This window comes from Borostomias antarcticus, assembly GCF_949987555.1.
Source record: "Borostomias antarcticus genome assembly, chromosome: 6".
NCBI lineage: Eukaryota > Metazoa > Chordata > Actinopteri > Stomiiformes > Stomiidae > Borostomias > Borostomias antarcticus.
Genome location: NC_140239.1, coordinates 26,449,834 through 26,474,999, shown reverse-complemented (window position 1 = coordinate 26,474,999; position 25,166 = coordinate 26,449,834). Strand labels below are relative to the sequence as shown.

The window sequence follows — 25,166 nt, the reverse complement described above, 5'->3', positions numbered from 1 at the left end:
AGGACACACACAGACCAAAAAAAAAGGGGACAGGTCAGTTCACCCAACATAGTTCACACCAATCACCAGGATGCGATAACACGTTCTGTGTTACTGTTTCTGTGTGACACCGTGTGTGTGTGTGTGTGTGTGTGTGTGTGTGTGTGGGAGACGGCAATAAGAGAAAGAGAGAGACAGAGAGCAAGGTAGGCCTAGACAATATGAAACCGTCTGGGGGACTTGGCAGCTGTCTCTGAATGGCAGGTGGCAGAGTGGGACGGCCCAATATGATGCACTCTACTCAGCACTGTAGACCCCAGTTCTTCACACCCACAACCCCCCAACAACCCCCCCTTAACGCCCCCCTGTCTGTACTCAGCTCACACCCACACCTCGAAACGAACACACTCCGCCACGGGGCCTCTCTGAGCTGGGCTCTAGCGTAGCCTCTGGGCCTCGCTGCCTCTGGGCCTCGCTGCCTCTGGGCCTCGCTGACTCTGGGCCTCGCTGACTCTGGGCCTCGCTGACTCTGGGCCTCGCTGACTCTGGGCCTCGCTGACTCTGGGCCTCGCTGACTCTGGGCCTCGCTGACTCTGGGCCTCGCTGACTCTGGGCCTCGCTGACTCTGGGCCTCGCTGACTCTGGGCCTCGCTGACTCTGGGCCTCGCTGACTCTGGGCCTCGCTGACTCTGGGCCTCGCTGACTCTGGGCCTCGCTGACTCTGGGCCTCGCTGACTCTGGGCCTCGCTGACGTGGACCGGAGCTACTGTCACTGGAGCTGCAGTCACCTCCGCCTCCCGTGACGCCCAAGACTCACGGCAGAGCCGTTAACAACGCCGGCCCAAATATATAGATACAGTTGCAATCAAAATGATTCAACCCCCATTACACATTAGGTTAATTGGCAAAATATACAATTTCTCAGCTGTTTGTTATAAACAAATTACACAACAGTTTAAGTAGTTCAATGAAACTAATATTACAAGGGTTTTTATCCAAATTCAACAAAAGGCTACTTTTAATGACTACTGCAGTCTCAAAATCGTATTCAACCCCTTCGTGACAAGCATCTTCAGTACTTAGTAGAGCACCCTTTTGCTGTTATGACCTACTGCAAATGCGGTGCATAGCCAGACACCAGCTTCTGACAGCGTTCCTGAGGAATCTTAGCCCATTCCTCATGGGCAATGGCCTCCAGTTCAGTGATATTCTTGGGTGTGCGTTTTGCAACCGCCTTCTTCAAATCCCACCAGAGATTTGGGTTCAAGCCAGGCGACTGTGACGGCCACTCTAGAATCTTCCATTTCTTCTTCTGAAACCAAGACTTGGTGGGCTTAAGGTGTGCTTGGGATCCTTGTCCTGTTGGAAGGGCTAACGACGCCGAAGCTTCAGCTTCATCACAGACGGCATGACGTTTTTCCCTAAGATTCCCTGATACTTGACTGAATCCATCGTGCCCTCCAAACGATGCAGGTTTCAGTGCCAGAGGCATCAAAGCAGCCCAGAGCATCACTGAGGCAGAGTCATGCTTCACTGTAGGCAGGGTGTTCTTTTTTCTTTTCAGCAATGCGTCATTCTTCTTCCTCCAGACATGCCGCTGATCCAAAGGCCTGAAAAGTTCCATGTCCTTGTTTCATCGCTCCACAGAACAGAATACCAAAACTTCTGTGCCTTATTTATATGGTCTTGAGCATACTGGAGCCCACTTTTCTTGTGCTTTTGGGTCAGTAGTGGTGTACGTCTTGGGAGTCCGGGCATGGAGCCCTTCGGTGTTCAGTATGCGCCTTACTGTGCGAACTGAAACCTCGGTGCTTGCTGCCACCAAGTCTTGCTGCAGGCGTTGTGCAGTCTCTCGAGGGTTTCTGACCACTTGCCTCCTCAGGAATCTGGTGGCTCCGCTGACAGCTTCCTCTTTCTGCCACGTCCAGGTAGTGTAACCACTGTTCCTTTAACTTTGAACTTGCGAACTAGGCTTCCAACTGTATCTCTAGGAACAGTCAGTGCTTTTGCTATCTTTTTGTATCCCTTTCCTTGTTTGTGCAAGGCAATTCTTTCGACTTAGCCATACTTCTAACATGCAATCAAATATCACTCTCAACAAACCCCTTGCCAGTCCAGGTATACATGTATATGTTCTATCTCAAGCACACTTGAACTAATTGGTTGCATCAGGTGTGCTTGAAACAGGGGGTAGAATACTATTGACACAGGGGGTTGCATAATTTTGAGACTGCAGTAGTGATTCAAAGTAGCATGTGTGTTGAAATTGGATAAAAACCATTGTAATATTAGTTTTATTGAACAGTTTAAACTGTTCGTCTGCTTTGTTTATTGCAAACAGCTGAGGAATTTTGCCAATACGCTTAATATGCAACGGGGGTTGAATAATTTTGATTGCAACTGTATGTGTATACACGTGGATTTTTGTTATATTGTGTGGGTAGAAACAAAAAAGACAAAGCTTCGCAAAATCAAAAGAAAGATGGAAAACAAAGACGGATAGCCTTGTACTGTCCATACAGGCCTGCCTGAACCACAGTACAGTAAAACACCCCGGATGTGCTTGAACACGGGGGTTACTGTGGCTTTAAAACCAGGGAGCAAACACTGGGGCTCCAGGAAGGTCAGGCATGCAGAGCAGAGCTGGGCTGGGCCCCCCAGGGGAGACCAGGAGGAGGGGGGGGGTTATAAGGGCTATAATGCAGATGTGGAAACCTCTCTGGAGGGCTGAGTGGGTCTGAAATGTCGGCCCAAGCCCGTGGCGTTCAGGCCCGACCCGACCCCAGCCCAACGAGTTACGCAATTACTCAGCCCGAGCCCGACTTAAGCCCGAAGCCAATATCTCACACGCACACACACACACACACACACACGCACACACACACACGCACACACACACACACACACACACACACACACACACACACACACACACACGCAAAGACTACAATGTAGTGGCTACATTAACCTACGACTAAATATTCACAATGCAATAACCCGAACCCTAACTATGCACTAAAACATCGCCACAAGCCTGGCCCTAATCTGCCCTTGGAGTCAGGCCCCAATGGCCTCTAATATGAGGATGGGAGAAAAAAAAAAAGCTTTAGCCGTCATTCACTGTGAGTGTGTACTGTATGTTCAAGTCTGTGTGCTCTGAACGAGGCTGAAAAAAGAGGCTGGAGTGCCATAGAGGCGGGCTGTGTGTCTAACACGTGTCTAACCCCCCTCACCCCTCACAGCAGACTCCAGAGTCCACCCTCGCTGCTCCTCCACTGAGACACACACACACACACACACACACAGGTGGAAACACCGACCCATTAAGACTAGGGATGCACCGGTGCATCGGCATCGGCCGATGTTGTCCATGTTGACTGCCATCGGCCCATCGGCAAATAAAATGACATTCACCGATGGTAGTGGCCGATGTTATGTCGCAACAATTACGTCTTTTTTTGTTGCAAAACGTAGCCTACCAAGCTGCAGATTCGGAGAAGATCCGTGACGTAACGCCGCAAACGCATGTGCAGTTTGCTTTCAAATTAAAGTGAAATAAAAATCAGCGTATTGGAACCAAACACTTCATTTCTTTGTTTCCCTGGCACAAAAGGGGGAATAAAAATTAAATAAAATAAACATCGGCCGGATTGTTATTTTAAACATCGGCATCGGCCCAGAATTTTGCAATCGGTGCATCCCTAATTAAGACATACAGCGTAGGGAAGCTATCTCTCCCTGGTCTCGGCCTGTAAACTCAGGGCTGGAGTGTCAGGTTAAAGGGCAGGAGAGATGGAGAGAGTGCTCTGTGTGTGTGTGTGTGTGTGTGTGTGTGTGTGTGTGTGTGTGTGTGTGTGTGTGTGTGTGTCGGTACCTCCAGTAGCCGTGTCTTGTCGTAGTCTTTGCGGTGCTGGTAGATGCACTGGCTGAGTAGGGAGAAGAGCCTCTCTAGCTGAGCCACACTGCAACCCTCACTCATGGTCACCACCACCTCCAGGAGGGCCTGCAAGAGAACACACACACACACAACACACACACACACACACACACACACACACACACACACACACACACACACACACACACACACACGAACACACACACACACACGTTAGTTATTGGAAATTACTTCACAACTCTCTCAACAGAGACAGACACAAATGCACAGGCAGAGCACGTGGAGGTCAGCCATATTCAAAAGCAATTACGATCAGTTTGACAGCTAATTAAGGCTAATCATAATTAGCTATGAGTTTACATTTCACTGCTACTTTAATTAAAACGCTCTGGACAGTCAGAGGCCTTTTCAATTGACCTGTTCCTCTCAGTTTACCAACTGTGTGTGTGTCGCTGTGTCGGCGCGGCGCCCCAAGGGCTCATCAAAAAACACAGCCTGAAACGGCTATCACACCTGAATAGAGTCACAGTCATTAGAGGCCAAGCACACAGAAATACGAGGAACGTTTCATGCTTGCGCTGGCGTGTGTATTTGTGTGCGTGTGTACGGATGTACATACGTGGCTTAGAGGAACAAGACGCGGGACACTGGAAACGTTGGGATTATTAATAGCTTCTTTCAGCACTCAATAAAGAGAGGATAAAACTGAAGAGCGTTTAGAGAGCTGCGTCTGAGTAAAAAAATAAAATATAACTGCAAGCAGCAATGCGACAGGGTCCCTCAAGCACGCCCAGGCTGGGTAATGGCGTGCGAAGGAGAGTCGGAAGAGTCCAAGCGACAGAAGTCAGGACATAGGAGGTAACCACACGCAGCCCGAGGTCTTAAACCGCACCACTTGCCATGGGACCAGTCACCTAATACTGGCCACGTTGGACTCCTGAAATACTACTGCATTGGGATCGCAAGGTCCCCGGTTCGATCCCAGCTTGCAGAGTGTGCCGAAGTGTCCTTGAGCAAGACACTGAGCCCCAAAATCGCTCACGTGTGGCACGGTGGCGCAGTACCTTGTACTGCTGCCTCACAGCAAGAAGGTCTCCGGGCCTTTCTGTGCGTAGTTTGCGCGTTCGCAAGGGTTTCCCCCCCATAAAGAACCTAATATGCAAAACACGCAGAAGAACAGATCGCTAACGCTGTCCGTCGACAAATAAAGATGCTTGCGGTTTTTGTGGTACACCATCACTCAGCTAATAGGGGTTAAGTTGCTCGCCTCACACACTATGCATAATATACAGTTCATTAGTTATAATGAGCTTACACTATATTCTGCAAGCATAGCATGGCATGGCCATTTATTGACATAGACACTGTTCAATCACAGACATTATATGACAGTGAACAAAGGAGCCAAGGGCTCCAAATGGTATGAGGTATGTTGTGGTGGTGGTGTGTGTGTGTGTGTGTGTGTGTGGGGGCACTAAATCCTAATCTCGCCCTAGGGTGCAAAAATGTCTAGAGCCGGCCCTGGTTACAGACCTGATTATATGACAGCGCCATCTAGCCTGTATTGTGGTCCTGGCGCTTTTTCTGTCAAATACGCATTGACATCATTTTGGAGAATGTACATCCGCATGAGATAATTCAACTTACGGTTCATGAGAAATATGACTATTTTTAAAGTGTTATTTTAGAGTTAGCATACAACCAAAATTGTCAAATTTCAAAGGCCTGTAGTTTCCATGTTTTTTTTTTTTTTATTGCTAACACCTGAGCCAACATGGTACAATTTGGTAGAGCCCTCTTCACGCGCAGTCTGGTTCAAGTCCCTCCTAGCTTATTGCGGCAAAAAGTTAAACACTTGAAAATCTTTTTCTTTTTTGATATGCCATTTTTTTCTGCCATCTTGGAATATGCACCGTACATGTGCACTTTCGGACCAATTGGACTTATGGTTTATTAGAAATTACTTACTAAGTTTCGCCAAATTCAAGATCAAGACCGTATGGGTTCTTGAGGAAAATTTGTTGATGAGGCAAGACACAAGTATACCATGTTTCATAAATTTTCAACAAAGGGGTGATAATGCCTGTTTGGAAATTAGTGTGAATCGGCAACTGTAGCACTACCTATGGACCAATCACGGCGATTCTTTGTGGCATAGTTACTCATGGTCTGTAGGTTCAACCTGGTGATTTATAGCATTTTGAGTCCAGGACTTTGAGTTATTTGACCACTTCCAGGAAAAGAATAGTTCAAGAAAATAATAGTAGGGAAACAATATGGTTCCTATTACGGTAGGAAGGCTAAAAAAGAAAGACAAAGGACTGGAAATATACTAATAACGGATCAGACGACAGCATGAATCCTTCTGCAATTCGAGAGGGGTGGTCCCGGAATAGCCCACTATGAAGATCCATGCTTCCTTCCCTCCAGCGCTCTCAGCGTTCTGAACAGTAGCTTGATCGGTGGAGGCGGGGCTTCCCTCCCTCAGGCCATGAGACGCTGGCGGTTGGGTCACAGCTTCAGATGGCCCTCACTGAATTGTTAGACGGCGCTTTATCGAGCACTGTACTAAAAATACAATAAACTATGCAGTTTTCCAGATGACCTTGACAGACAATGAATGGGTGAAATCACTTTTTAGACAGCCTGGGCGCACACAAACGTTCAGAGTTTTGTGGCAGGACCCATCTCGCCATCTCTTCACCTCCTCTATTTTCTCCTCTCTCTCCCATCCTCCCCCTCACTTTCTCTCTCTCTCACATCCTCCACCTTTCCCCTTCCTGGCCCTCTCCCTCCTTCCATCTCTCCCTGTACCAGCTGACTGCAGCCGTGGGCTTCTTGTCGAAGGCCTGTAACACACTGATTAGACCACGTCCAGAACATGGCGGCGCACGGCCTGTTGGGCTCTACCGTACGGAGACACAGCGAGTCACCGTGGACAGGGTTCAGGAACGGGCTGTCTGAATCATGACAGGGTTCAAGAACATCCCTTGGCATCTTCCTGGTCTACAGACATAAAGAGGACGGGCTACTGAGGCTGATCAAGGACGTGCACCACCAGCCTGACTGTCTGTCCACTCCAGGTCAGCATCTTCCCTCCTAATAAGGGAGAAAGGACTGGCCAGCTTCTGCTGTTGTCACTGTCAAAAACAAGAACGTATAGACTGAGAAACTCCACCACCGGTGCGGCATCAGGCTTTTTAAATCATTTGTAATTTTGAGAATGTATACTGTACTGATGATAGGATTTGGTTTTACATTTTGTATGTATAATCATGTATAATAGGTATTGTCTTTTATTCCAAAGTGTACATTCTGCATAATTCCGTCATTGTATTGCAAGTCAGGATTATTAAACTCAAACGTACTCTGGTCGAGGTGACTGACGGGGGTAAGTAGTGTGTGTGAGTGTGTGTGAGTGTGTGAGTGTGTGTGAGTGTGTGTAGGGGGCTGTGTAAGTAGACCCATTGAGTGAGTGAGCTCACAGCACACAATGGAGCCATAATCCCTCCCGCTAAAAGGGTGCTAGTGACACGGCCCATTTAACCCCCCCTCGGCCCCCCCTCTCCTCTCGCCCCCCCCCCTCCTCTCGTCCCCCTGTCCCAAATCACATCTCTATCACTCTGCGCTACTAAAGAGCGCCGCTGGGGACGCTGGCCGGGTGGAGGACAGGACGGGACGCTTCAGAGAGGTCACAACCGCGACCTCTGAGGCAGATGTGTCCCTCGGCGTGACTGCCAGCAAACCTCTGTGCGCACGCACACACAGGCAGGCCGGCCCACAGACCCTCAGCGTGAAAAATCGACCTTTGACCTCTGAGGCGAATGACTCCCACGGCGTGCCAGCAAACCTCTGCGCGCGCACACACACACACATCCTCAGCATGCGAATCGACCTTTGCACGAGTGCACACACACACACACACACACACACACAAACACAGATGCCGCCAACTGTAAACACACACACACAGTGTTATCACGCCCGCATTCCCCACACACTTTTGCCAGTAATGCAGAGGCTAACCAGACCGCTGACAGACGTGCCCGGTGATGGTGACAATCTAAACCCGATCTGCAGAGTGGCAGTCATGCCCGCCGCCGCCACGGACGTCTTCATCCTGGACACGGGCCCGTCCTGCTCCAGACCACCCCGGCCTCCCATGAAACGGAGACCAGGGTACGGCTTATCGCCGGGGGCAGGGGGGGGACAGAAATAGCCACGGCCCGACTGCGGACGCTTTGAACTGCGGCACCGACGACTTAAAATCATGTTAGCGGCTACCTCAGCGTAAATGCCGCACGTCACACGACGGGTGGTTACGGGTGTATAAATGTTAGCGTTGAGACGTGATGTCCGTCCCCAGAGCGGTGCTGAGGCCTTATTGGGGAAACTGGCTTTAACCAGTGAAACGCTAAACTGGTATTAAGGTACTAGTGTCCAACACTCTTTCGTGTTGGCATCATGTGATCAGTGAACACACACTTGAGAAGATCCAATCAGGTGGAGAGAAGTCCAATCAGGTGGAGAACCAACTGTTTTGGCCGGTCTGTTCTACAAGGCTGAGGTCATCTACGCGCCCAAGGAGGAGACCTGAGCATCTCTTTTGTTATGAGTTCTCTCTCAATGATGCACCTTAAAAACGAAGACGACGTCTTTTCTGGCGTGCTTACGGCGCGGAGAGAGAGGGGCTGTAGGCTCCACACCAACCATCACCACGGACGCTATTAAGCTCTCAAAAAGCCTCCTCTAAAAGAGAGAAATTCAATCCACCTTAAAAATAAAATAAAAAAATTGTGAAAATGTTATGTTAATCTTTCTCGCCAACGTTACAGAAGGGACAGATTATAAACGCTCTGAGCGTTGGCGGGTTAAGAGTCGCTAGCTCAGAGATCAACACAGAGGAAGGCTGGGGGTTGGGTCTGACGGTGACCATGGTGATGATGGGGGGGCGGGGGCAGCAACTGCTGCGACACCGGCTCCAAAACCGAGCGGAACGCTCGAGAGGACATTGGTGTCAAGTCCCGGGGATTAGCGACGGGGACCCGTGCGGTTATGCAACGCCGAGTACCGCAGGGATGACAGACTGCTGGCCTCCCGGGCCGTCATGACAAATGCTGAGCGGGGAATCAAATTCTGCAGAGCGTTAGGAACTCAAGTGCCGTCATGGCGGAGTGAAAAGCCACGGTGCTGGCTCTTACCCCCCCTCCCCCCGGTGGAGAAGAACCACCCCGAGTGGGGGTGCAGTGCAGAACTCCTGAATTAAGGAAAGGTGTGGTTCATTTCTTTTCAGACAAAACAGCCATGGCGGCCAACTCTGGGACACGCGGTGAGCTCTCGCTTATTGGATGTGACGGAGTGGTGGGCCGGTTGTCTGATGCGGTTAGTAAATGATAAACAGGTGTTCGATGTTGGAGCCAGAATGGGGGGAGGGGGGCGGTGGGGGGGGGGGGGGGGGGGGGGGGCGGTGTGATATCAAGGATGCCAACACCCATGCTTGCCTCGCTGGTGATATTTCATCAACACTGCATCTCAACCCTCTGCAAGAAGAGAAAGAGACGAAAGTGGAACAGAGAGGTTTGCGCGTAGCAGACACCTGGGTACTAGGGAGAGATATGCAGCCGGTAATGCAACACTTGGGTGTCTGGTATCGAGCACTTGGGTCTCTCCCCCGTCAAGGTCAAATAATACCGCTTCCCTCCGCTGCGCTGATGTAACGCTTGGCGGCGAGGCGCGGGCCAGCCAAGCGCCGGGTCTGACAGCCTGCGGGGGGCGCTCTCAATCCTCTGGTGCCTTTCCGTAAGTTTCAGCAACTAGCCTGTTTGTGGAGGTGCTAAGCATCTGTAATTTCTGAGGTATCTGAGAGCACAGACTCCAATCTATCCTGCCTACTGCTCTTCCATCGCCAGTCTTTGGTCAAAAGAGAAAAACATCGCGTTCTCTCCCTGCCAGACGCAGACAGTTAGAGCCTGACAGACAAAAAAAATGTGGGGGGGGGGGGGGACATACAGCCTAGCCCGAAAGTCTGCACACCCCTCTCACCTTCTCCACGTTTTATTACGTTACAGACTTATTCTACAAACGATTTCATTTTTTGTCTGAAAATTCTACACAAAATAGCCCATAATGACAAAGTGAAAACAGGTTTTTAGACATTTGTGCCAATTTATAAAAAATCAAAATGTAAAATATCATATGTACACAAGCATGCACACCCTTTGATAAGACACCCAAAAGTGAGCCGAGGTGCATTCAGTTGAAACATCAGTTTCCACTGATACTGCTGAGACCTGAACTCAGTCTATTGTAGAATAAGTCTGCGATGTAATAAAACATGGAGGAGGTGAAAGGGGGGTGCTGACTTCGAATGCATTATGCCACTCAAACCGTTTCCAGACTGAAACATTCTTGACAAAGTGTGTGTGTGTGTGGGGGGGGGGGAGATTAAGACATGTAAATCACTGGAGGAGAAGTGGTTTTAGGAACGAGGAGCGAGGGATCTGCTGACGCTGCTGTGGTGGACGGAGGCCTTTCAGACAGAGCGCTGTAATCACATGCAAATGGCCAGACTGCAGGGGACATTAGCCGGGATGAGCCAAAGAAAATGAAAGGAGCACTCTAAAAGTTATTTACTCTTATTGACGATGGGGCGCTGGCCATGGCCTGACCATTAAGAGGCTCTGCTCCTCGGCACGTCGCGTGGGAAGGGCCCGTAAATAAGGGTCTGTTATTACCGTAAATAAGGGTCTGTTATTACCGTAAATAAGGGTCTGTTATTACCGTAAATAAGGGGCTGTTATTACCGTAAATAAGGGTCTGTTATTACCGTAAATAAGGGTCTGTTATTACCGTAAATAAGGGTCTGTTATTACCGTAAATAAGGGTCTGTTATTACCGTAAATATGGGGCTGTTATTACCGTAAATAAGGGTATGTTATTACCATAAATATGGGGCTGTTATTACCGTAAATAAGGGTATGTTATTACCGTAAATATGGGGCTGTTATTACCGTAAATATGGGGCTATTATTACCGTAAATATGATGCTGTTATTACCGTAAATATGGCGCCGTTATTAGCATAATATGGGGCTGGGGTTGGGAGAAGAGGACAAACAAAAAAAAAACAGGCTATTTCTGTAGACCGGCTGCTCAGAGGAATCCTGACGCGCTGTAAAAGCCCGCCTCAGGGGGGAGGACTCTTCTACGCGCCGGCGTCTGAACGCACGCCCTGCGCTTTTACGGCTGCGTGGAACAAATCTGGAGAAAATTGCGAACCCGTCCGTGAAGTGTGTTCCTCCGCGAGGCGGCTGTAAATAATGGGAACTAGATTTGGTTCCTTGAAGTGATATTCCGTCTGCAATCCGCAACAGTCGCGAGGGGGTCCTTCAACTTCATCTGCGGACAAAGTGGCTGATTGTGATTATCCGCCCAAGACGACAGCTTGGAGAGCAGAGAGAGAAACTTCCTGTCGTTTCTCGTTGTTGCCACCACCGTAGTATACAATGCCGGTCTACACAATCACTGTTGAAACACGTGTACCCCTGCAGCGGGTGGGAAAAGACCCCCCCAGCTTCTCACATGGTTCCCCCCTAGACCGGAGAGCGATGAGCCGGCGTGTGTTGACCTCCCCCCCTCCCCCCCCCCCGGGAGGTCCGCGTGTGAACGAACCCCAAGTGTCCCTGACGTGTTTCGCGCCAAAAGGGATCTCCCGAGCGCTGCCATCGAGGTTAAATATCATCAAAAAATGAGACGTCCACAATCAATGAATACGACTGAATGAGTGGAGGGAGAATGACACGGCGCTTTGGCCTATAATGGCGTCGGGCCTCTCCACACCGGCTAGAGGATATCTGCCTACACGCCGCTGGCTCGCACTCCGCACACCGGAAATTCAATTTGTTCCTTAAGCCAGGGTTGAAAAAGCAATTATTCACAGTCCCCTCTTTTCACGATCTGTTTCTTAAAGATACCGGCCTCTCTATTTTCTCCTTCTCCTCCCTGCTAACAAATAGGCTTTGGGATTAGCGCGGCGGGCGCGGGGTTCACGGGGCCGGCCGTCCTGAGGCTGCCAGACGGAGCACGCCAGAGACGAGGCCTGTCAATCAGACGGGGGTGTCGGGTGACGCTGACGAGATAATGGCGGGTCGGCACCGTGGAACGGGGGGGGAGGGGGGTGGTGAGCGTGCGTCAGAGGAGAACTACTTTTACACCAATTAGACCAAACAGCCGCTGCTCCTCTCGGACCGGTTCTCTAACCTCTCACGGTCGCAGGCGAGGGAGCCAAGAGCCCCCGAGCCAATTTGCAGCCCGGGGTGTTGGGTGGAGTCCCTCAGCGTGACCACGCAAAGCACTCTGGATATTCCTTTTCTTCACGATCTTGTCAATCAATCTGGTGGCGGCCTGTGAAGCGAGAGGCTGGTGTCTGAGTTAGTGGCGCGGCTGCGCCCACGGCCCCCGGGAGAACCACACTAGTTGACCGAGAGCCCGAGGGAGGAGGGGGGGGGGAGAGGGGGAGACGCACCGCCGCTTAAACGGGCTGCCCCTTTGGGACGGAAGCGCTGTAGAGAGAGGGGCTCATTGGGAGAGGGGGGGGGTATCAGCCTGGAAACTCTGAAGCATCCATCTGAGAAAGGTCAAATGACACCAGCCCCCCCCGCCCCCAGAGAAGGGTTATGGAGCCCAGGGCACCTAAGGAGAAGTCTCCCATGATCCGCCCCCCCCGCACAAAATAAACTTTATTACTTGGTAGCTCTGGTACTCCGACTGCCTCCCAACTTCAAAAAGTTAGGAGCACCAGCAGAAATGTAGGAGCATCCACCAAAACAATATATTATGTTAATTATTTTTTCATTGATAAAAAATGACAATAAAGGTTTACAAGTAACATAATGAAAATAAAATTGAAAGTAGCCTTAAAAACACATAGGTAGGCCTGGCTTTATGCATTATCCTGGGGCCAGGATTTCAAATGTGGTCTCCTGGCTCTCCATCCCTCTACCATCAATCTCAATTGAGACCGAGGCGTTGAGCGTCTCCAGAGGAGGACTAGACTGATTCAGAGGAGGACTAGACTGATTCAGAGGAGGACTAGACTGATTCAGAGGAGGACTAGACTGATTCAGAGGAGGACTAGACTGATTCAGAGGAGGACTAGACTGATTCAGAGGAGGACTAGACTGATTCAGAGGAGGACTAGACTGATTCAGAGGAGGACTAGACTGATTCAGAGGAGGACTAGACTGATTCAGAGGAGGACTAGACTGATTCAGAGGAGGACTAGACTGATTCAGAGGAGGACTAGACTGATTCAGAGGAGGACTAGACTGATTCAGAGGAGGACTAGACTGATTCAGAGGAGGACTAGACTGATTCAGAGGAGGAGTAGACTGATTCAGAGGAAGACTGATTCAGAGGAGGACTAGACTGATTCAGAGGAGGACTAGACTGATTCAGAGGAGGACTAGACTGATTCAGGAGGACTAGACTGATTCAGAGGAGGACTAGACTGATTCAGAGGAGGACTAGACTGATTCAGAGGAAGACTAGACTGATTCAGAGGAGGACTAGACTGATTCAGAGGAGGACTAGACTGATTCAGAGGAGGACTAGACTGATTCAGAGGAGGACTAGACTGATTCAGAGGAGGACTAGACTGATTCAGAGGAGGACTAGACTGATTCAGAGGAGGACTAGACTGATTCAGAGGAGGACTAGACTGATTCAGAGGAGGACTAGACTGATTCAGAGGAGGACTAGACTGATTCAGAGGAGGACTAGACTGATTCAGAGGAGGACAGATGTTCTACTGGGTTCAGGTTTGATGCTAATCTAGTGATGTCCGGCGATATTGCTTTTCTTTCTACAATCACCTTGGCAATAAACGTATGAAAATGAATTGTATATCTAAATTGTAGCCTAGCTAACTTTACTAGTTAACGTGTGTATGTGCACATGTAATGTACACACACACACACACACACATACTCATACTCTGCACACTCACTGTATATACATATATGTACAGGTACACTGACTGCACTACTTTTCGTATGTTGTTCTTAGCGTATCGTTTGCACCAGCATTCTGTACTGTCCTGTCTTTGCACTGTCTCGTTCCTGCACCCTGTCCAATGTTATCAACTAATTCTGATTCTGACCGGAGAAAAAAAAGAAAAAAGGAAGGTTGAAGCAGAACAATTATTTGCACTTGCTACTCGCACAAATGCTCCCAATTATATTTCGAGGTCACACAGATTTCTGGAGCGTACGCGACCGAGACGCTCGCAACTTCAAACCCTGCCCGCCATCCTCCGCCCGTACCGCCCACATCCCTCACCCCCCTCGCCCCGACCTCCACCTCATCAGCCGGCCCATAACACTGACCGAGGCCCCATTAAAATGACGCGTTGGGTTCTCTCCCGGCCCGAGATCTAGGATTGGCTGATTGGGTCAGCGGTGTTGTGGGACTGCGGGCTGAGGAATGGAGGCTTTAGAGGGGGTGGATTAAAGCAGCAGTGTGCCAGGAAGCCTATGGGATGAGTGTGCACTGTGTGTGACTGGGATTAGGGAGGGGACATTGGCGGTTATAATGTCGGCGGGGAAATTGCTACAAGACAAGCACCACCTAAACTGGCTCACTGAAGATAACATGGAACGACTGGTGTTGAGAGAGACAAGAACACCACTTGTCTGGTCTGATACCGATTAGGGAGTCGGATGAAAGTTAAAGAAAAGAAAGAGCCCAAAAAAAACAAAACACGTGCGCGCGTGCACGCACGCACACACACACGCACACACGCACACATCACTCCTCCTTACCGTTAATCGCTGGTGGTCGACCACTAACGGGGGTGGGGGAGGGATCTGCTCCTCTTCTGTCCCATCAGCTGAGCCCTTCGCCTGTTCCGATTGGCTCTTTCTGCACTTCCTCACCTTGGCCCCGCCTAGAGGAGGAAGACAGACAGATGAATATTATCTATAATTCAAACGATTATCTCCCACTGCTCTCAGTGGTGCTTTAGAGGCTTTAGACAATTTAGAGGCAGCCACTTGGGTGAAGTGTGTACCCTCCACAACTTATTTATATCTACAGATTTATTCCATTCAGAGGCTACAGAGGGCTGGGAACAAGCAGAAGGAGACAGGCGACAGTAGATCCCAACTGCTACCCATAGAGCAGCCGGCCATTTAAAGGAACACGCCGAGATCTGAGGAAATGAGCTAATTTACCATCTTCCCCAAAGTCAGATGAGAAGATACACACCCCTCTCTTCTCAGCGAAGAAGCAGAAAGAGAAAAGAGAAGGGTATTTAATAATGTAAAATGTAACGGGTATGTATCTTCTCATCGGACTCTGTGGAAGATGGCAAATAAGCTAATTCCCCCCCAACCTTGGCGTGTCCCTTTAAGCAGCTGGAGGGTCTCTTGAGGCCGGCTGGTTGGTTTAGTGGCGTCGGCCTCTGTTAGCCGCTCCCTCGGCCTCTTCTGCAGGACTCCAGCTGGCCTCCGATAACCCTGCCGCCAGGCCAGGGCCATTAATCAAACACCCAGACCCTATTGGCTTGTTCCACATCCTACACGCCAATGGCAAGAATTGAAATGCCAAGAGAAATACAGGGTAGAGAGAGTGAATGTTGACTTGGGCTACTGTGAGGATTTTTGCAATGTAAAAAAAAAAGAAAAAAAAGAAAAAAAGGTTTTGCATAGGGAGAAAAATTCTCCAAGGGTTGGATACCCCACAAAGGTACAGTAAACAAACACACACACACACACACACACACACACCACCTCTGGGTCTGTATTGAAATATATGCCGTCTTTGAGACTAGGGTGGATAGAATTTCATATTCCAGTCTTCGCGTCTTTCATTATTCATGTGCTCTTATTTAACGAGCCGCGCCAGTGAGACTCTCTCGGATTATGATCAACAAAATAATTCATTAGGATTATCATATGAAAAATAAAAGCCCGGCCTTGACAACTTTGGAGCCAGACTGGCTGCCTGTGCTACTGTTACCTATTATAAAACACTATTGCACCAGCTCAATATTTATCCTAATGCACTTGGGGGGCACAGATTCCCACGCAAATATAATTAATGAGCTAAACTCCAAGTTGAAGATCTCTCTGTGGAGCTGACTTGGCCCTGGACACTGGTCTGTGTTCAGTTGCTCTTCATTAGCGCGCTAATGGTGGAGTGTAGGTAATCTGATCCTAGGGCTGTGGTTAGTTACACGGCTATTTCTACGGCTCAGTACCTTCTCTGTCCTGCTCCTCCTCTGCCGGCTCTGCTGCCGTCCTCCCGTCCTGAGGGGGGCGCTCCTGAGTCCCCCCGCCCTCCGCAGCCACCGCCGCCTCCTCTTCCTGACCCGGGTCCGACCCCTCGCCCCTGACCTCCGACGAGCCTTCCTCGGCCTCGGAGCTGATCCTGAGGGTGTGGGAGTCCAGGCTGTCCATGGACTCGTCCCCGTTGACGCACTCCAGCTGGGGGCCCGGGGCCCGCTGGGCCTGGCTCTCGGTCCCGGGCTCTTCGTCCCGGGGCTGGACCTCCGCCACAGCCGCGGGCTGAGCGGCCTCTTCCTTAAGCTGGGGGTCGTCGTCCGGCTTGGGGTCGGCGGCCTCCTCGGCCTCGGGCTGGGACTCTGACCGTTGCTCCTCTCTGTCCTCGGGCTGGGCTGCTTCCTCCTTGGGGCGGGGCCCCGCGGGGCCCGGAGGCTCGCTGGAGCTCTCCTCCTCCGTGGGGGGCTGCGAGGGGGCGTGGTGTCCGTTGGGCTGCCGGGGCCCCGTGGTGTCGCAGGAGGACTCCTCGTCCAGGGTCAAACACGAGTCGCTGGGCCCGGCCGCCTCGGCCTCGCCGCCTTCCTCCTCCTCCTCTTCCCCCGCTCCCTTCTTGTAGCTCTTCTTCTTCCTGATTATGCCCCGCCCCCAGGAGGGACGCCGACGTACTTTGCGTTTCATGTGATCTGGAAAGAGGGGAAGATTCTTGATTAGTTCAAGCTTCAATAGCAAAATGTAAACAAACAAATTAATTAATTAAAAAAATGAACAGGATCAGTTCAATTCTAGGATATTGTCGTCACAGCCCAGAGAGGGTCCAGAGCTGTGTTTCACCCACACTACAGAGTCAAGGCAAGCGGTCTTTATCTGCAAGTTCACTGAACCGAACGTACAAGACATCTAACACCTACTGTAGCAATTGAGTTGCCTGATGCCTCTTGACCCAGATCAAATGCCAGGGTGACATCAAATCTCCACTTTAATGGGGTGGTGTAGTTTCCACCATGCATGTGCATGTGTGTATCTGTGTATGAATCAGTGTGTGTCTGTGCGCGTGCACGACAGTCCACGGAGAGACGGAGGCAGGGGGGGAGAGATGGAGGGAGGGAGAGATGGAGAGAGAGAGGGAGTGAGATGAAAAACCTCTAATTGAAAACAATTGAAAGCGGCTCCAGATGTGCACCATAAATCAGAGCAAAGCTGGATTTGCTCACCTATCAGTCTAAAGGTCTGCTATAACGGACTGGCCGGCCCCCCTCTCCCGCTAGCTACGGCGCTCAGGCCAGGCTGGAAACTGTCTGGAGAAGGTTGATTGCATCGCCCTCTGTGACCATTTTGGCCATAATCAGAAAGCACAGGCGAGGAAGAGGCAGGGAGGGAGGGAGAGAGAGAGAGAGGGAGGAGAGAGGGAGGGGGAAGAGAGGAAGGAGAGAGGGAGAGAGGGAGGAGAGAGGAAGGAGAGAGGGAGGGAGGAGAGGGGAAGGAGAGAGAGAGGGAGGAGAGAGGAAGGGATGGAGAAGAGAGGAAGGAAGGGAGGAAGGAGAGAGCGAGGGAGAGAAGGAAGGAGGGAGGAGAGAGGAAGGAGGGAGGAGAGAGGAAGGAGTAGGGCTGTAACGATTACAAATTTTGCTAGACGATTAAAATTGTCTCAGAAATAATAGCGATTAGTAACATAATTGTCAAAAAATGAGTTTTTTTTTTCTTTGTACGTTGAGTAGAGGACGTAATGCACCTGTGTGATTTAGTGATTTTTTTCTTGTTTTAGGGGGGTGCGCTTGCAAAGCATGCCCTGGTGGGAGGTTTCTAGGGATTTGACTCAGCCCAAAATTAAATTACACGAAGGCCTACAAGAAAAACATGTAAAATTGAATTGAGTGAGTGAGTGTGTGAGAGAGAGAGAGAGTGTGAGTGCGTGTCTGAGCAGGTACCCTGTTCAGACGAGAGTTTTGCACAGTGAAATCTCAACAGGGTCAAGTCTACGCGCTCCCTTTCAATACCGCAGACGCAGGAAGCCAACGGGGTCCGAGACAGAGGCGAGCGAGAGAGAGAGGGAGAGGGGGAGAGAGGGAGAGACAGAGAGAGAGAGAGAGAGAGAGAGGGAGAGGGGGAGAGGGGGAGAGACAGAGAGAGGGAGAGACAGAGAGAGAGAGAGAGACAGACAGAGAGAGAGGGAGAGAGAGAGAGAGAGAGAGGGAGAGAGAGACAGAGAGAGTGTGTGAGTGCGTGTCTGAGCAGGTACCCTGTTCAGACGAGAGTTTTAACCCGGCAATCAGTGGAATTGTCGTGACTCGTCGGCCGGCTACTCCAAGCCAGCAAAGAGCCTCTTTTGGTTTAAGAACACGAGGGCCTTCCCAGAACCCTCCTCTGGGACACGTCAGCCTGACGAAGAACTCACCATTATTATGCACACTGTGCGCTTCAACGACCATTCGTCTTTTTTACTTCTCTCACATGCTAGCTAACTAAAATGAATGGGTGGGTACTTGCATGACTGCTTGAGTGACTCTGACAGTGTGTGTGTGTGTGTGTGTGTGTGTGTGTAGGGGGAGGGGGGGTGGACAAAATCCATTTTTACACAGAGATCATACTACATTGCCGTAAATAAGAAACCTCATTATGCCGACTTGTTCACACTGAACCAAAGACTGTAAAATGCCGCCCAGTGTATTATTGTATATGCCGTTGCAGAATCAGAGAGGTATGACCCTTTTTACACGCAACGTTCGCTTACTGCCAATGAGACAAGAAGCTGTAGTAGCTAGACAGGCACAGCATTTGTGTGTGTGTGTGTGTGTGTCAACCCCAAACTGTCATAGTAAATTGGTTGTTTATAAGTAAACCAATTCCTAGTTGTTTGAAAGACAAAATTCTGTTCAGAATTATCTGCAGGATTACTGAATAGCCTACAACGAACAATGATCTAATAACATAGAAAAATAATTAACTTTGGATAGCTGTAGAACGATAGCAACAAGATTGTTCCACGGTTGCTGGTTTCAAAGCAACAAATATGGCCACCTTGGCCAGATAGCCTGGAAGGTTTAAGGTTACAATGTTATAATGTTATAATGTTATAATGCACAGACTATAGGGGAAACACTGCAATGATAAAAACATGGGCATCAGAAACAGATGGACAATGAGGGAATGTTAAGCAAGACGTTTTTCTGCTGCCTGCGAGTTTGAGTTTGACGTTAGCCGTCCGGAAAAGAGCCCGTCGTTTCTCCCAACTCTCTTCTCATTGGCCGATCCTGAAGATGTGCTTTGTCACTTTTACGCAGACGTCGATTCGGCTCTGCGACTACCCCCGCTGCCGGCCTGGAGGCGGAAATAAAATAATCCCCCGTTCCATGTCGGTACACAGAACAAAGGTGCAACAATGCCGTCGTGAGAAGGCTGTGTAAAAGGCCCCAAGAGTGTCTCCATTCATCCTGGTGTACGTGTACGTGTATGTGTGTGTGTGTGTGTGCGCGTTGTGTGTGATAGAGAGACAGTACACTCATCCCGGTCTGCTCCGTTTAAGATGAGCCCTCAGACTCTCGTTATACCCGATACCCTCCCGGGCCCATTAACGGAGCGCCAAGACCCACCTGCACAGCTGAGCGGGCCGATGCACAATCGATCCTCCACACCAGACCGGCCCTCATAGGAGTCCATGAATTGGGCCACATTACATTATTTACTGTGCGCCGTGTACCTAAGGATGCTTCAGAGAGCCCCGCTCTGTCTCAACGCCACATACGCACTGCATCGATTCTACATGATCCACACTACCCCGGCTACTGAAGTGTGTGTGTGTGTGTGTGTGTGTGTGTGTGTGTGCAAACCCAATGAGACGTCACAACACCGCGGCGTGTGTGTGTGAAATCTGTTCTTCTCATCTCATTTCTCATCTGTGGTCTTCTCTCGTTGGGAGGCGGCGTGGGGACGCGGCGCCTCGGAGGGTGTTGAGAGCCGCGGACGAGAAACGTTGACATTTAAAAATGCTATGAAATCAAAAATGTATTTTTTCCTGATTTGAGATCATATCCTTGGTCATAGTGTGTACCTATTTAACAATATATATGCCAAATATTTTTCAAAATGTCAGTTTTGTTGTAATCTTATATCAAATCCTATGATTTTTTTTCGTCCTGTAAAACAAAATCTCCCGAGTGCTTACGTCAGCAACGCAAGAGCAAGGTCAACCAATAATCTCACGACATCCACCTGTCAATCAACGCTATCCGTCTATCGAATCGGTCTAAAGTTGTTATAACCCATCCACTTGTCAATGTTCCAATCAAATTCCTCTAAACGTTATGTCCCGCCCCAATAGCCTGTTTGAGTCGGAAATACGTCAACCTACGGAAGTTAGATGATCTCAAACGTCCGTTTCAGCCGGACTTTAATGAGAAACACAGTGGAACGGTGGACTACAGGACATCCGCCTCTCAGGAAAGACCGAAGCACGGGGACTATGACAGAGAGACTGGGGGACAGGGACTTCTGGGAGAACAGGGACTTCTGGGAGGTAGACTGAGGGACAAGACTACCAAAGACAGACTGAGGACAGGGACTGTGAGAGGACAGAGACAATGAGAGGACAAGGAGAATGAGAGGACAGTGAGAATGAGAGGACAGAGAATGAGAGGACAGTGAGAATGAGAGGACAAGGAGAATGAGCGGACAGGGACTGTGATAGGACAGTGAGAATGAGAGGACAGTGAGAATGAGAGGACAAGGAGAATGAGAGGACAGGGACTGTGATAAGACAGTGAGAATGAGAGGACAGTGATAATGAGAGGACGGGGACTGTGATAGGACAGTGAGAATGAGAGGACAGGGACTGTGATAAGACAGTGAGAATGAGAGGACAGTGAGAATGAGGGGACAGTGAGAATGAGAGGACAGTGAGAATGAGAGGACAGTGAGAATGAGAGGACAAGGAGAATGAGAGGACAGTGAGAATGAGAGGACAGGGAGAATGGGAGGACAGTGATAATGAGAGGACAGGGAGAATGGGAGGACAGGGAGAATGAGGACAGTGAGAGTGAGAGGACAGTGATACTGAGAGGACGGGGACTGTGAGCGGGGGAGTAGACGGAGACGGACACAGCGTGGGCCGAGCCGCTCGTCCTCTTTAGGGCTCCTGTTAGGACAGAAAGCCCAGAGCAGCTTTCCTCCCAGTCACAACACATCACACCCAAGACCTCTCTCAGCCTCATCGCCAGCTAATAACATGCAATCACTGCCACGGCCACCAAGAAGCATGTATGCGTGTGTGTGTGTGTGTGTTCGTGAGTGTGTGTGTGTGTGTTCAACCGAAAACATGGCACAGTTCACCAAGCACAGCAATCTGAAATGCACGCGCCTTTATAAAATCACCACTTGTAAGATAAATACGACACGGACAACATAACCTTAAGCCTTGAAATCAAAAATAATAATTAAAGAGTTGGAGGACAAATTGATTGCAGTGTTTGTTAGCAAATTAAAAAAAAAAGGTAAAAGTTGCCCACCTCCCCTAAAGCACAAGCCCGTCAGGAAACAAGTCCATTTGAATAAAGTCCCAGGTTGTATATTTGCTCCTATGGTCTGTTCAAATATGAATGGAATCAATAGACAGAGGAAAGGGCTGCAGGTTATCAGCTTTGACTGTTACATTATTCTACCAAACAAGCAAGGTCACACCTGTAACCTCAGAGGGGAGGGGGGGGGGGCGGGGGGGGGGGGGCTGGACTGCTTGACAACAAAAACTTCATATTAGTCTAGAATGAATGTAAAGAGCAGACTGCTCGTCTGGTCCTATGCTGTGAGTTTGAATCTTCATTCCTAAGCTTTTTTCCCAGGGTAACCGAGCTGCCGGCCAAGCCAACAGCCCAGACATCCTTTGGTTGGTCGCACACACACACACACACACACTACACACCATCTCACCGAACGAACACACACACAGCATCTCACTGAACACACACACACACACACACACACACAGACGCACACACACACTGAACACACACACACTGAACACACACACTGAACACAGACATACACACACAGCCGGTATCATCAGTAACAGACGCACGAAAAACCAATGCTGACTTAAGTTTACACAGAATTCGACACTATTCTTTACAAGTTAAATAGGATTCCCATCACGGCGCAGAAAAGGGGGATGATGTAGCTAAGAAAAGAAAAGGGGGATGATGTAGCTAAGAAAAGAAAAGGGGGATGATGTAGCTAAGAAAAGAAAAGGGGGATGATGTAGCGAAGAAAAGGGGGATGATGTAGCTAAGAAAAGGGGGATGATGTAGCTAAGAAAAGAGAAGGGGGATGATGTAGCTAAGAAAAGAAAAGGGGGATGATGTAGCCAAGCAAAGAAAAGGGGGATGATGTAGCTAAGAAAAGGGGGATGATGTAGCTAAGAACAGAAAAGGGGGATGATGTAGCTAAGAAAAGAAAAGGGGGATGATGTAGCTAAGAAAAGAAAAGGGGGATGATGTAGCTAAGAACAGAAAAGGGGGATGATGTAGCTAAGAACAGAAAAGGGGGATGATGTAGCTAAGAAAAGGGGGATGATGTAGCTAAGAAAAGAAAAGGGGGATGATGTAGCTAAGAAAAGAAAAGGGGGATGATGTAGCTAAGAAAAGAAAAGGGGGATGATGTAGCTAAGAAAAGGGGGATGATGTAGCTAAGAAAAGGGGGATGATGTAGCTAAGAAAAGGGGGATGATGTAGCTAAGAAAAGAAAAGGGGAACTAGTGCTGCGAGCAGCAGTGAGCGGGCCCTCGCACCCCACGCGGGTCGGGGTGTGGCGCCGTTAAAGGGTGTGCTATTTCGGTGTACAGTACTGACAGAAACTTCCTGTCACCAGTAGGTGGCGCTCTAAGCGTGACTCAATACCGACGCATAGATGTGTTCAGGACAGTACCTTGATGAAGTGTGAGAAATGTTGTGTAAATCGGACAAAGTATGTAGGAGTTATGAGGACTTCCTGTAAGCAGTAGGTGGCGCTGTAAGTATGACGCAATACTGACCTACAGATGTGTTCAAGATGCGACCTTCATCAAGCATGAGCAATTTGGAGTAAATCGGATAATGTATGTAGGAGTTATGAGTACTTCCTGTTTCACCAGTAGGTGGCGCTGTAAGTGTTACTCAATACCGACGCATAGATGTGTTCAGAAGGTGACCTTCATGAAGCGTCAGCAATTTGGTGCAAATCGGATGATGTATGCAGGAGTTATGAGGACTTCCTGTTTCACCAATAGGTGGCGCTATAAGTATGACGCAATACTGACACATAGATGTGTTCAGGACAGAACCGTCATGAAGCGTGAGATAAATCGGACAAATCGGATAATGTATGGAGGAGTTATGAGGACTTCCTGTTTCACCAATAGGTGGCGCTATAAGTATGATGCAATACTGACACATAGATGTGTTCAGGACAGAACCGTCATGAAGCCTGAGATATATCGGACAAATCCGATAATGTATGGAGGAGTTATGGGGACTTCCTGTTTCACCAATAGGTGGCGCTATACGTATGACGCAATACTGACACATAGATGTGTTCAGGACAGAACCGTCATGAAGCGTGAGCTATATCGGACAAATTGGATAATGTATGGAGGAGTTATGAGGACTTCCTGTTTCACCAATAGGTGGCGCTATAAGTATGACGCAATACTGACACATAGATGTGTTCAGGACAGAACCGTCATGAAGCGTGAGATATATCGGACAAATCGGATAATGTATGGAGAAGTTATGAGGACATCGTGTTTTATGGCGAAATGTCAAACTTTGGCGGGGCGCCACGGCAAGGGTGTTTGGTGAAAACTCAATTTTCTTGATAACTTTTGATCACAAAGGGCTTAAGATGAAGCTGACCGAGTATGAAGTTGATCGGATGAAATCTGTAGGAGGAGTTCGTTGAAATACGAGGCATGGAAATGGTCAAAACAAGGACAAAATGGCACATTAAAAGCAAAATGGCGGCCTTCCTGTTGCATGTTGGGTACAGCTCTAAGAGACATTTTAGTGTGGCTCGATGAAATACATATGCCCTCCGAATTTCGTTCGCCTACATCAAACTGAAAGGTGGGGCTCGCCATTTGAAACTTTCCAGGGGGCGCTCTTGAGCCGTTTTGCCACGCCCATTTCCGTCACCCATGAATTATCAAATTTTTCACCGGGACTGACGTATCTGCAAAGTTTCATCCGTTTTCATCGATGTTTAGGCCGCCAAAAAGGCATTTGTTTTGGAAGAAGGAGAAGGAGGAGAATAATCCTTCGAAATACAATAGGGCCTCGCACCGCCAGTGTGCTCGGGCCCTAATGATGTAGCTAAGAAAAGAAAAGGGGGATGATGTACGTAGCTAAGAAAAGAAAAGGGGGATGATGTAGCTAAGAAAAGAAAAGGGGGATGATGTAGCTAAGAAAAGAAAAGGGGGATGATGTAGCTAAGAAAAGGGGGATGATGTAGCTAAGAAAAGAAAAGGGGGATGATGTAGCTAAGAAAAGAAAAGGGGGATGATGTACGTAGCTAAGAAAAGAAAAGGGGGATGATGTAGCTAAGAAAAGAAAAGGGGGATGATGTAGCTAAGAAAAGAAAAGGGGGATGATGTAGCTAAGAAAAGAAAAGGGGGATGAGGTACGTAGCTAAGAAAAGAAAAGGGGGATGATGTAGCTAAGGTCACGGCGCTTGAAAGCAGAGCAGCTGGCAGTTGGAAACGCTGCGGAGTGAAAGAACAGCAAATGTCATTACGCAGGCGTTCGGCACAATTCCGCAGACAGTGGAGTCATTACCACGCCCAAACGAGCCGTACGGGGACAAAGCCAAACCCGCAATCAGACAAACGGAGCGGGCAGAGTGTCCCTCCTTCTCCGCTGCAAAAATAAATAAATAAAGATAATCATCAGCTCGTCGGTCATCTCGGAGAGATAAGAGGCGGACGAGGGGGAGGGGGGGGGGGGGGGTTCTTAGGCCTCCTCGGGACACAGAGACAGACTTCTTTCATCTGCC

The 25,166-nt window shown here is 49.3% G+C and overlaps 1 protein-coding gene across 1 annotated transcript in view; it reads right to left on the bottom strand.

The window, feature by feature from the left end:
- Positions 1-416: 416 nt before the first annotated feature.
- Positions 417-25,166, bottom strand: part of atad2b (ATPase family AAA domain containing 2B) — a gene marked incomplete at its 3' end in the record, with an annotated part of 70,558 nt that continues 45,808 nt past the window's right edge. Inside the window, exons 25-28 of the mRNA XM_084440103.1 lie at positions 16,136-16,840; positions 14,697-14,821; positions 3,854-3,982; positions 417-773 (exon numbers count right to left, since the gene is read on the bottom strand). Of these exons, the coding sequence (XP_084296229.1) occupies positions 417-773; positions 3,854-3,982; positions 14,697-14,821; positions 16,136-16,840 (1,316 nt within the window). The remainder of the gene's footprint in view (positions 774-3,853; positions 3,983-14,696; positions 14,822-16,135; positions 16,841-25,166) is intronic.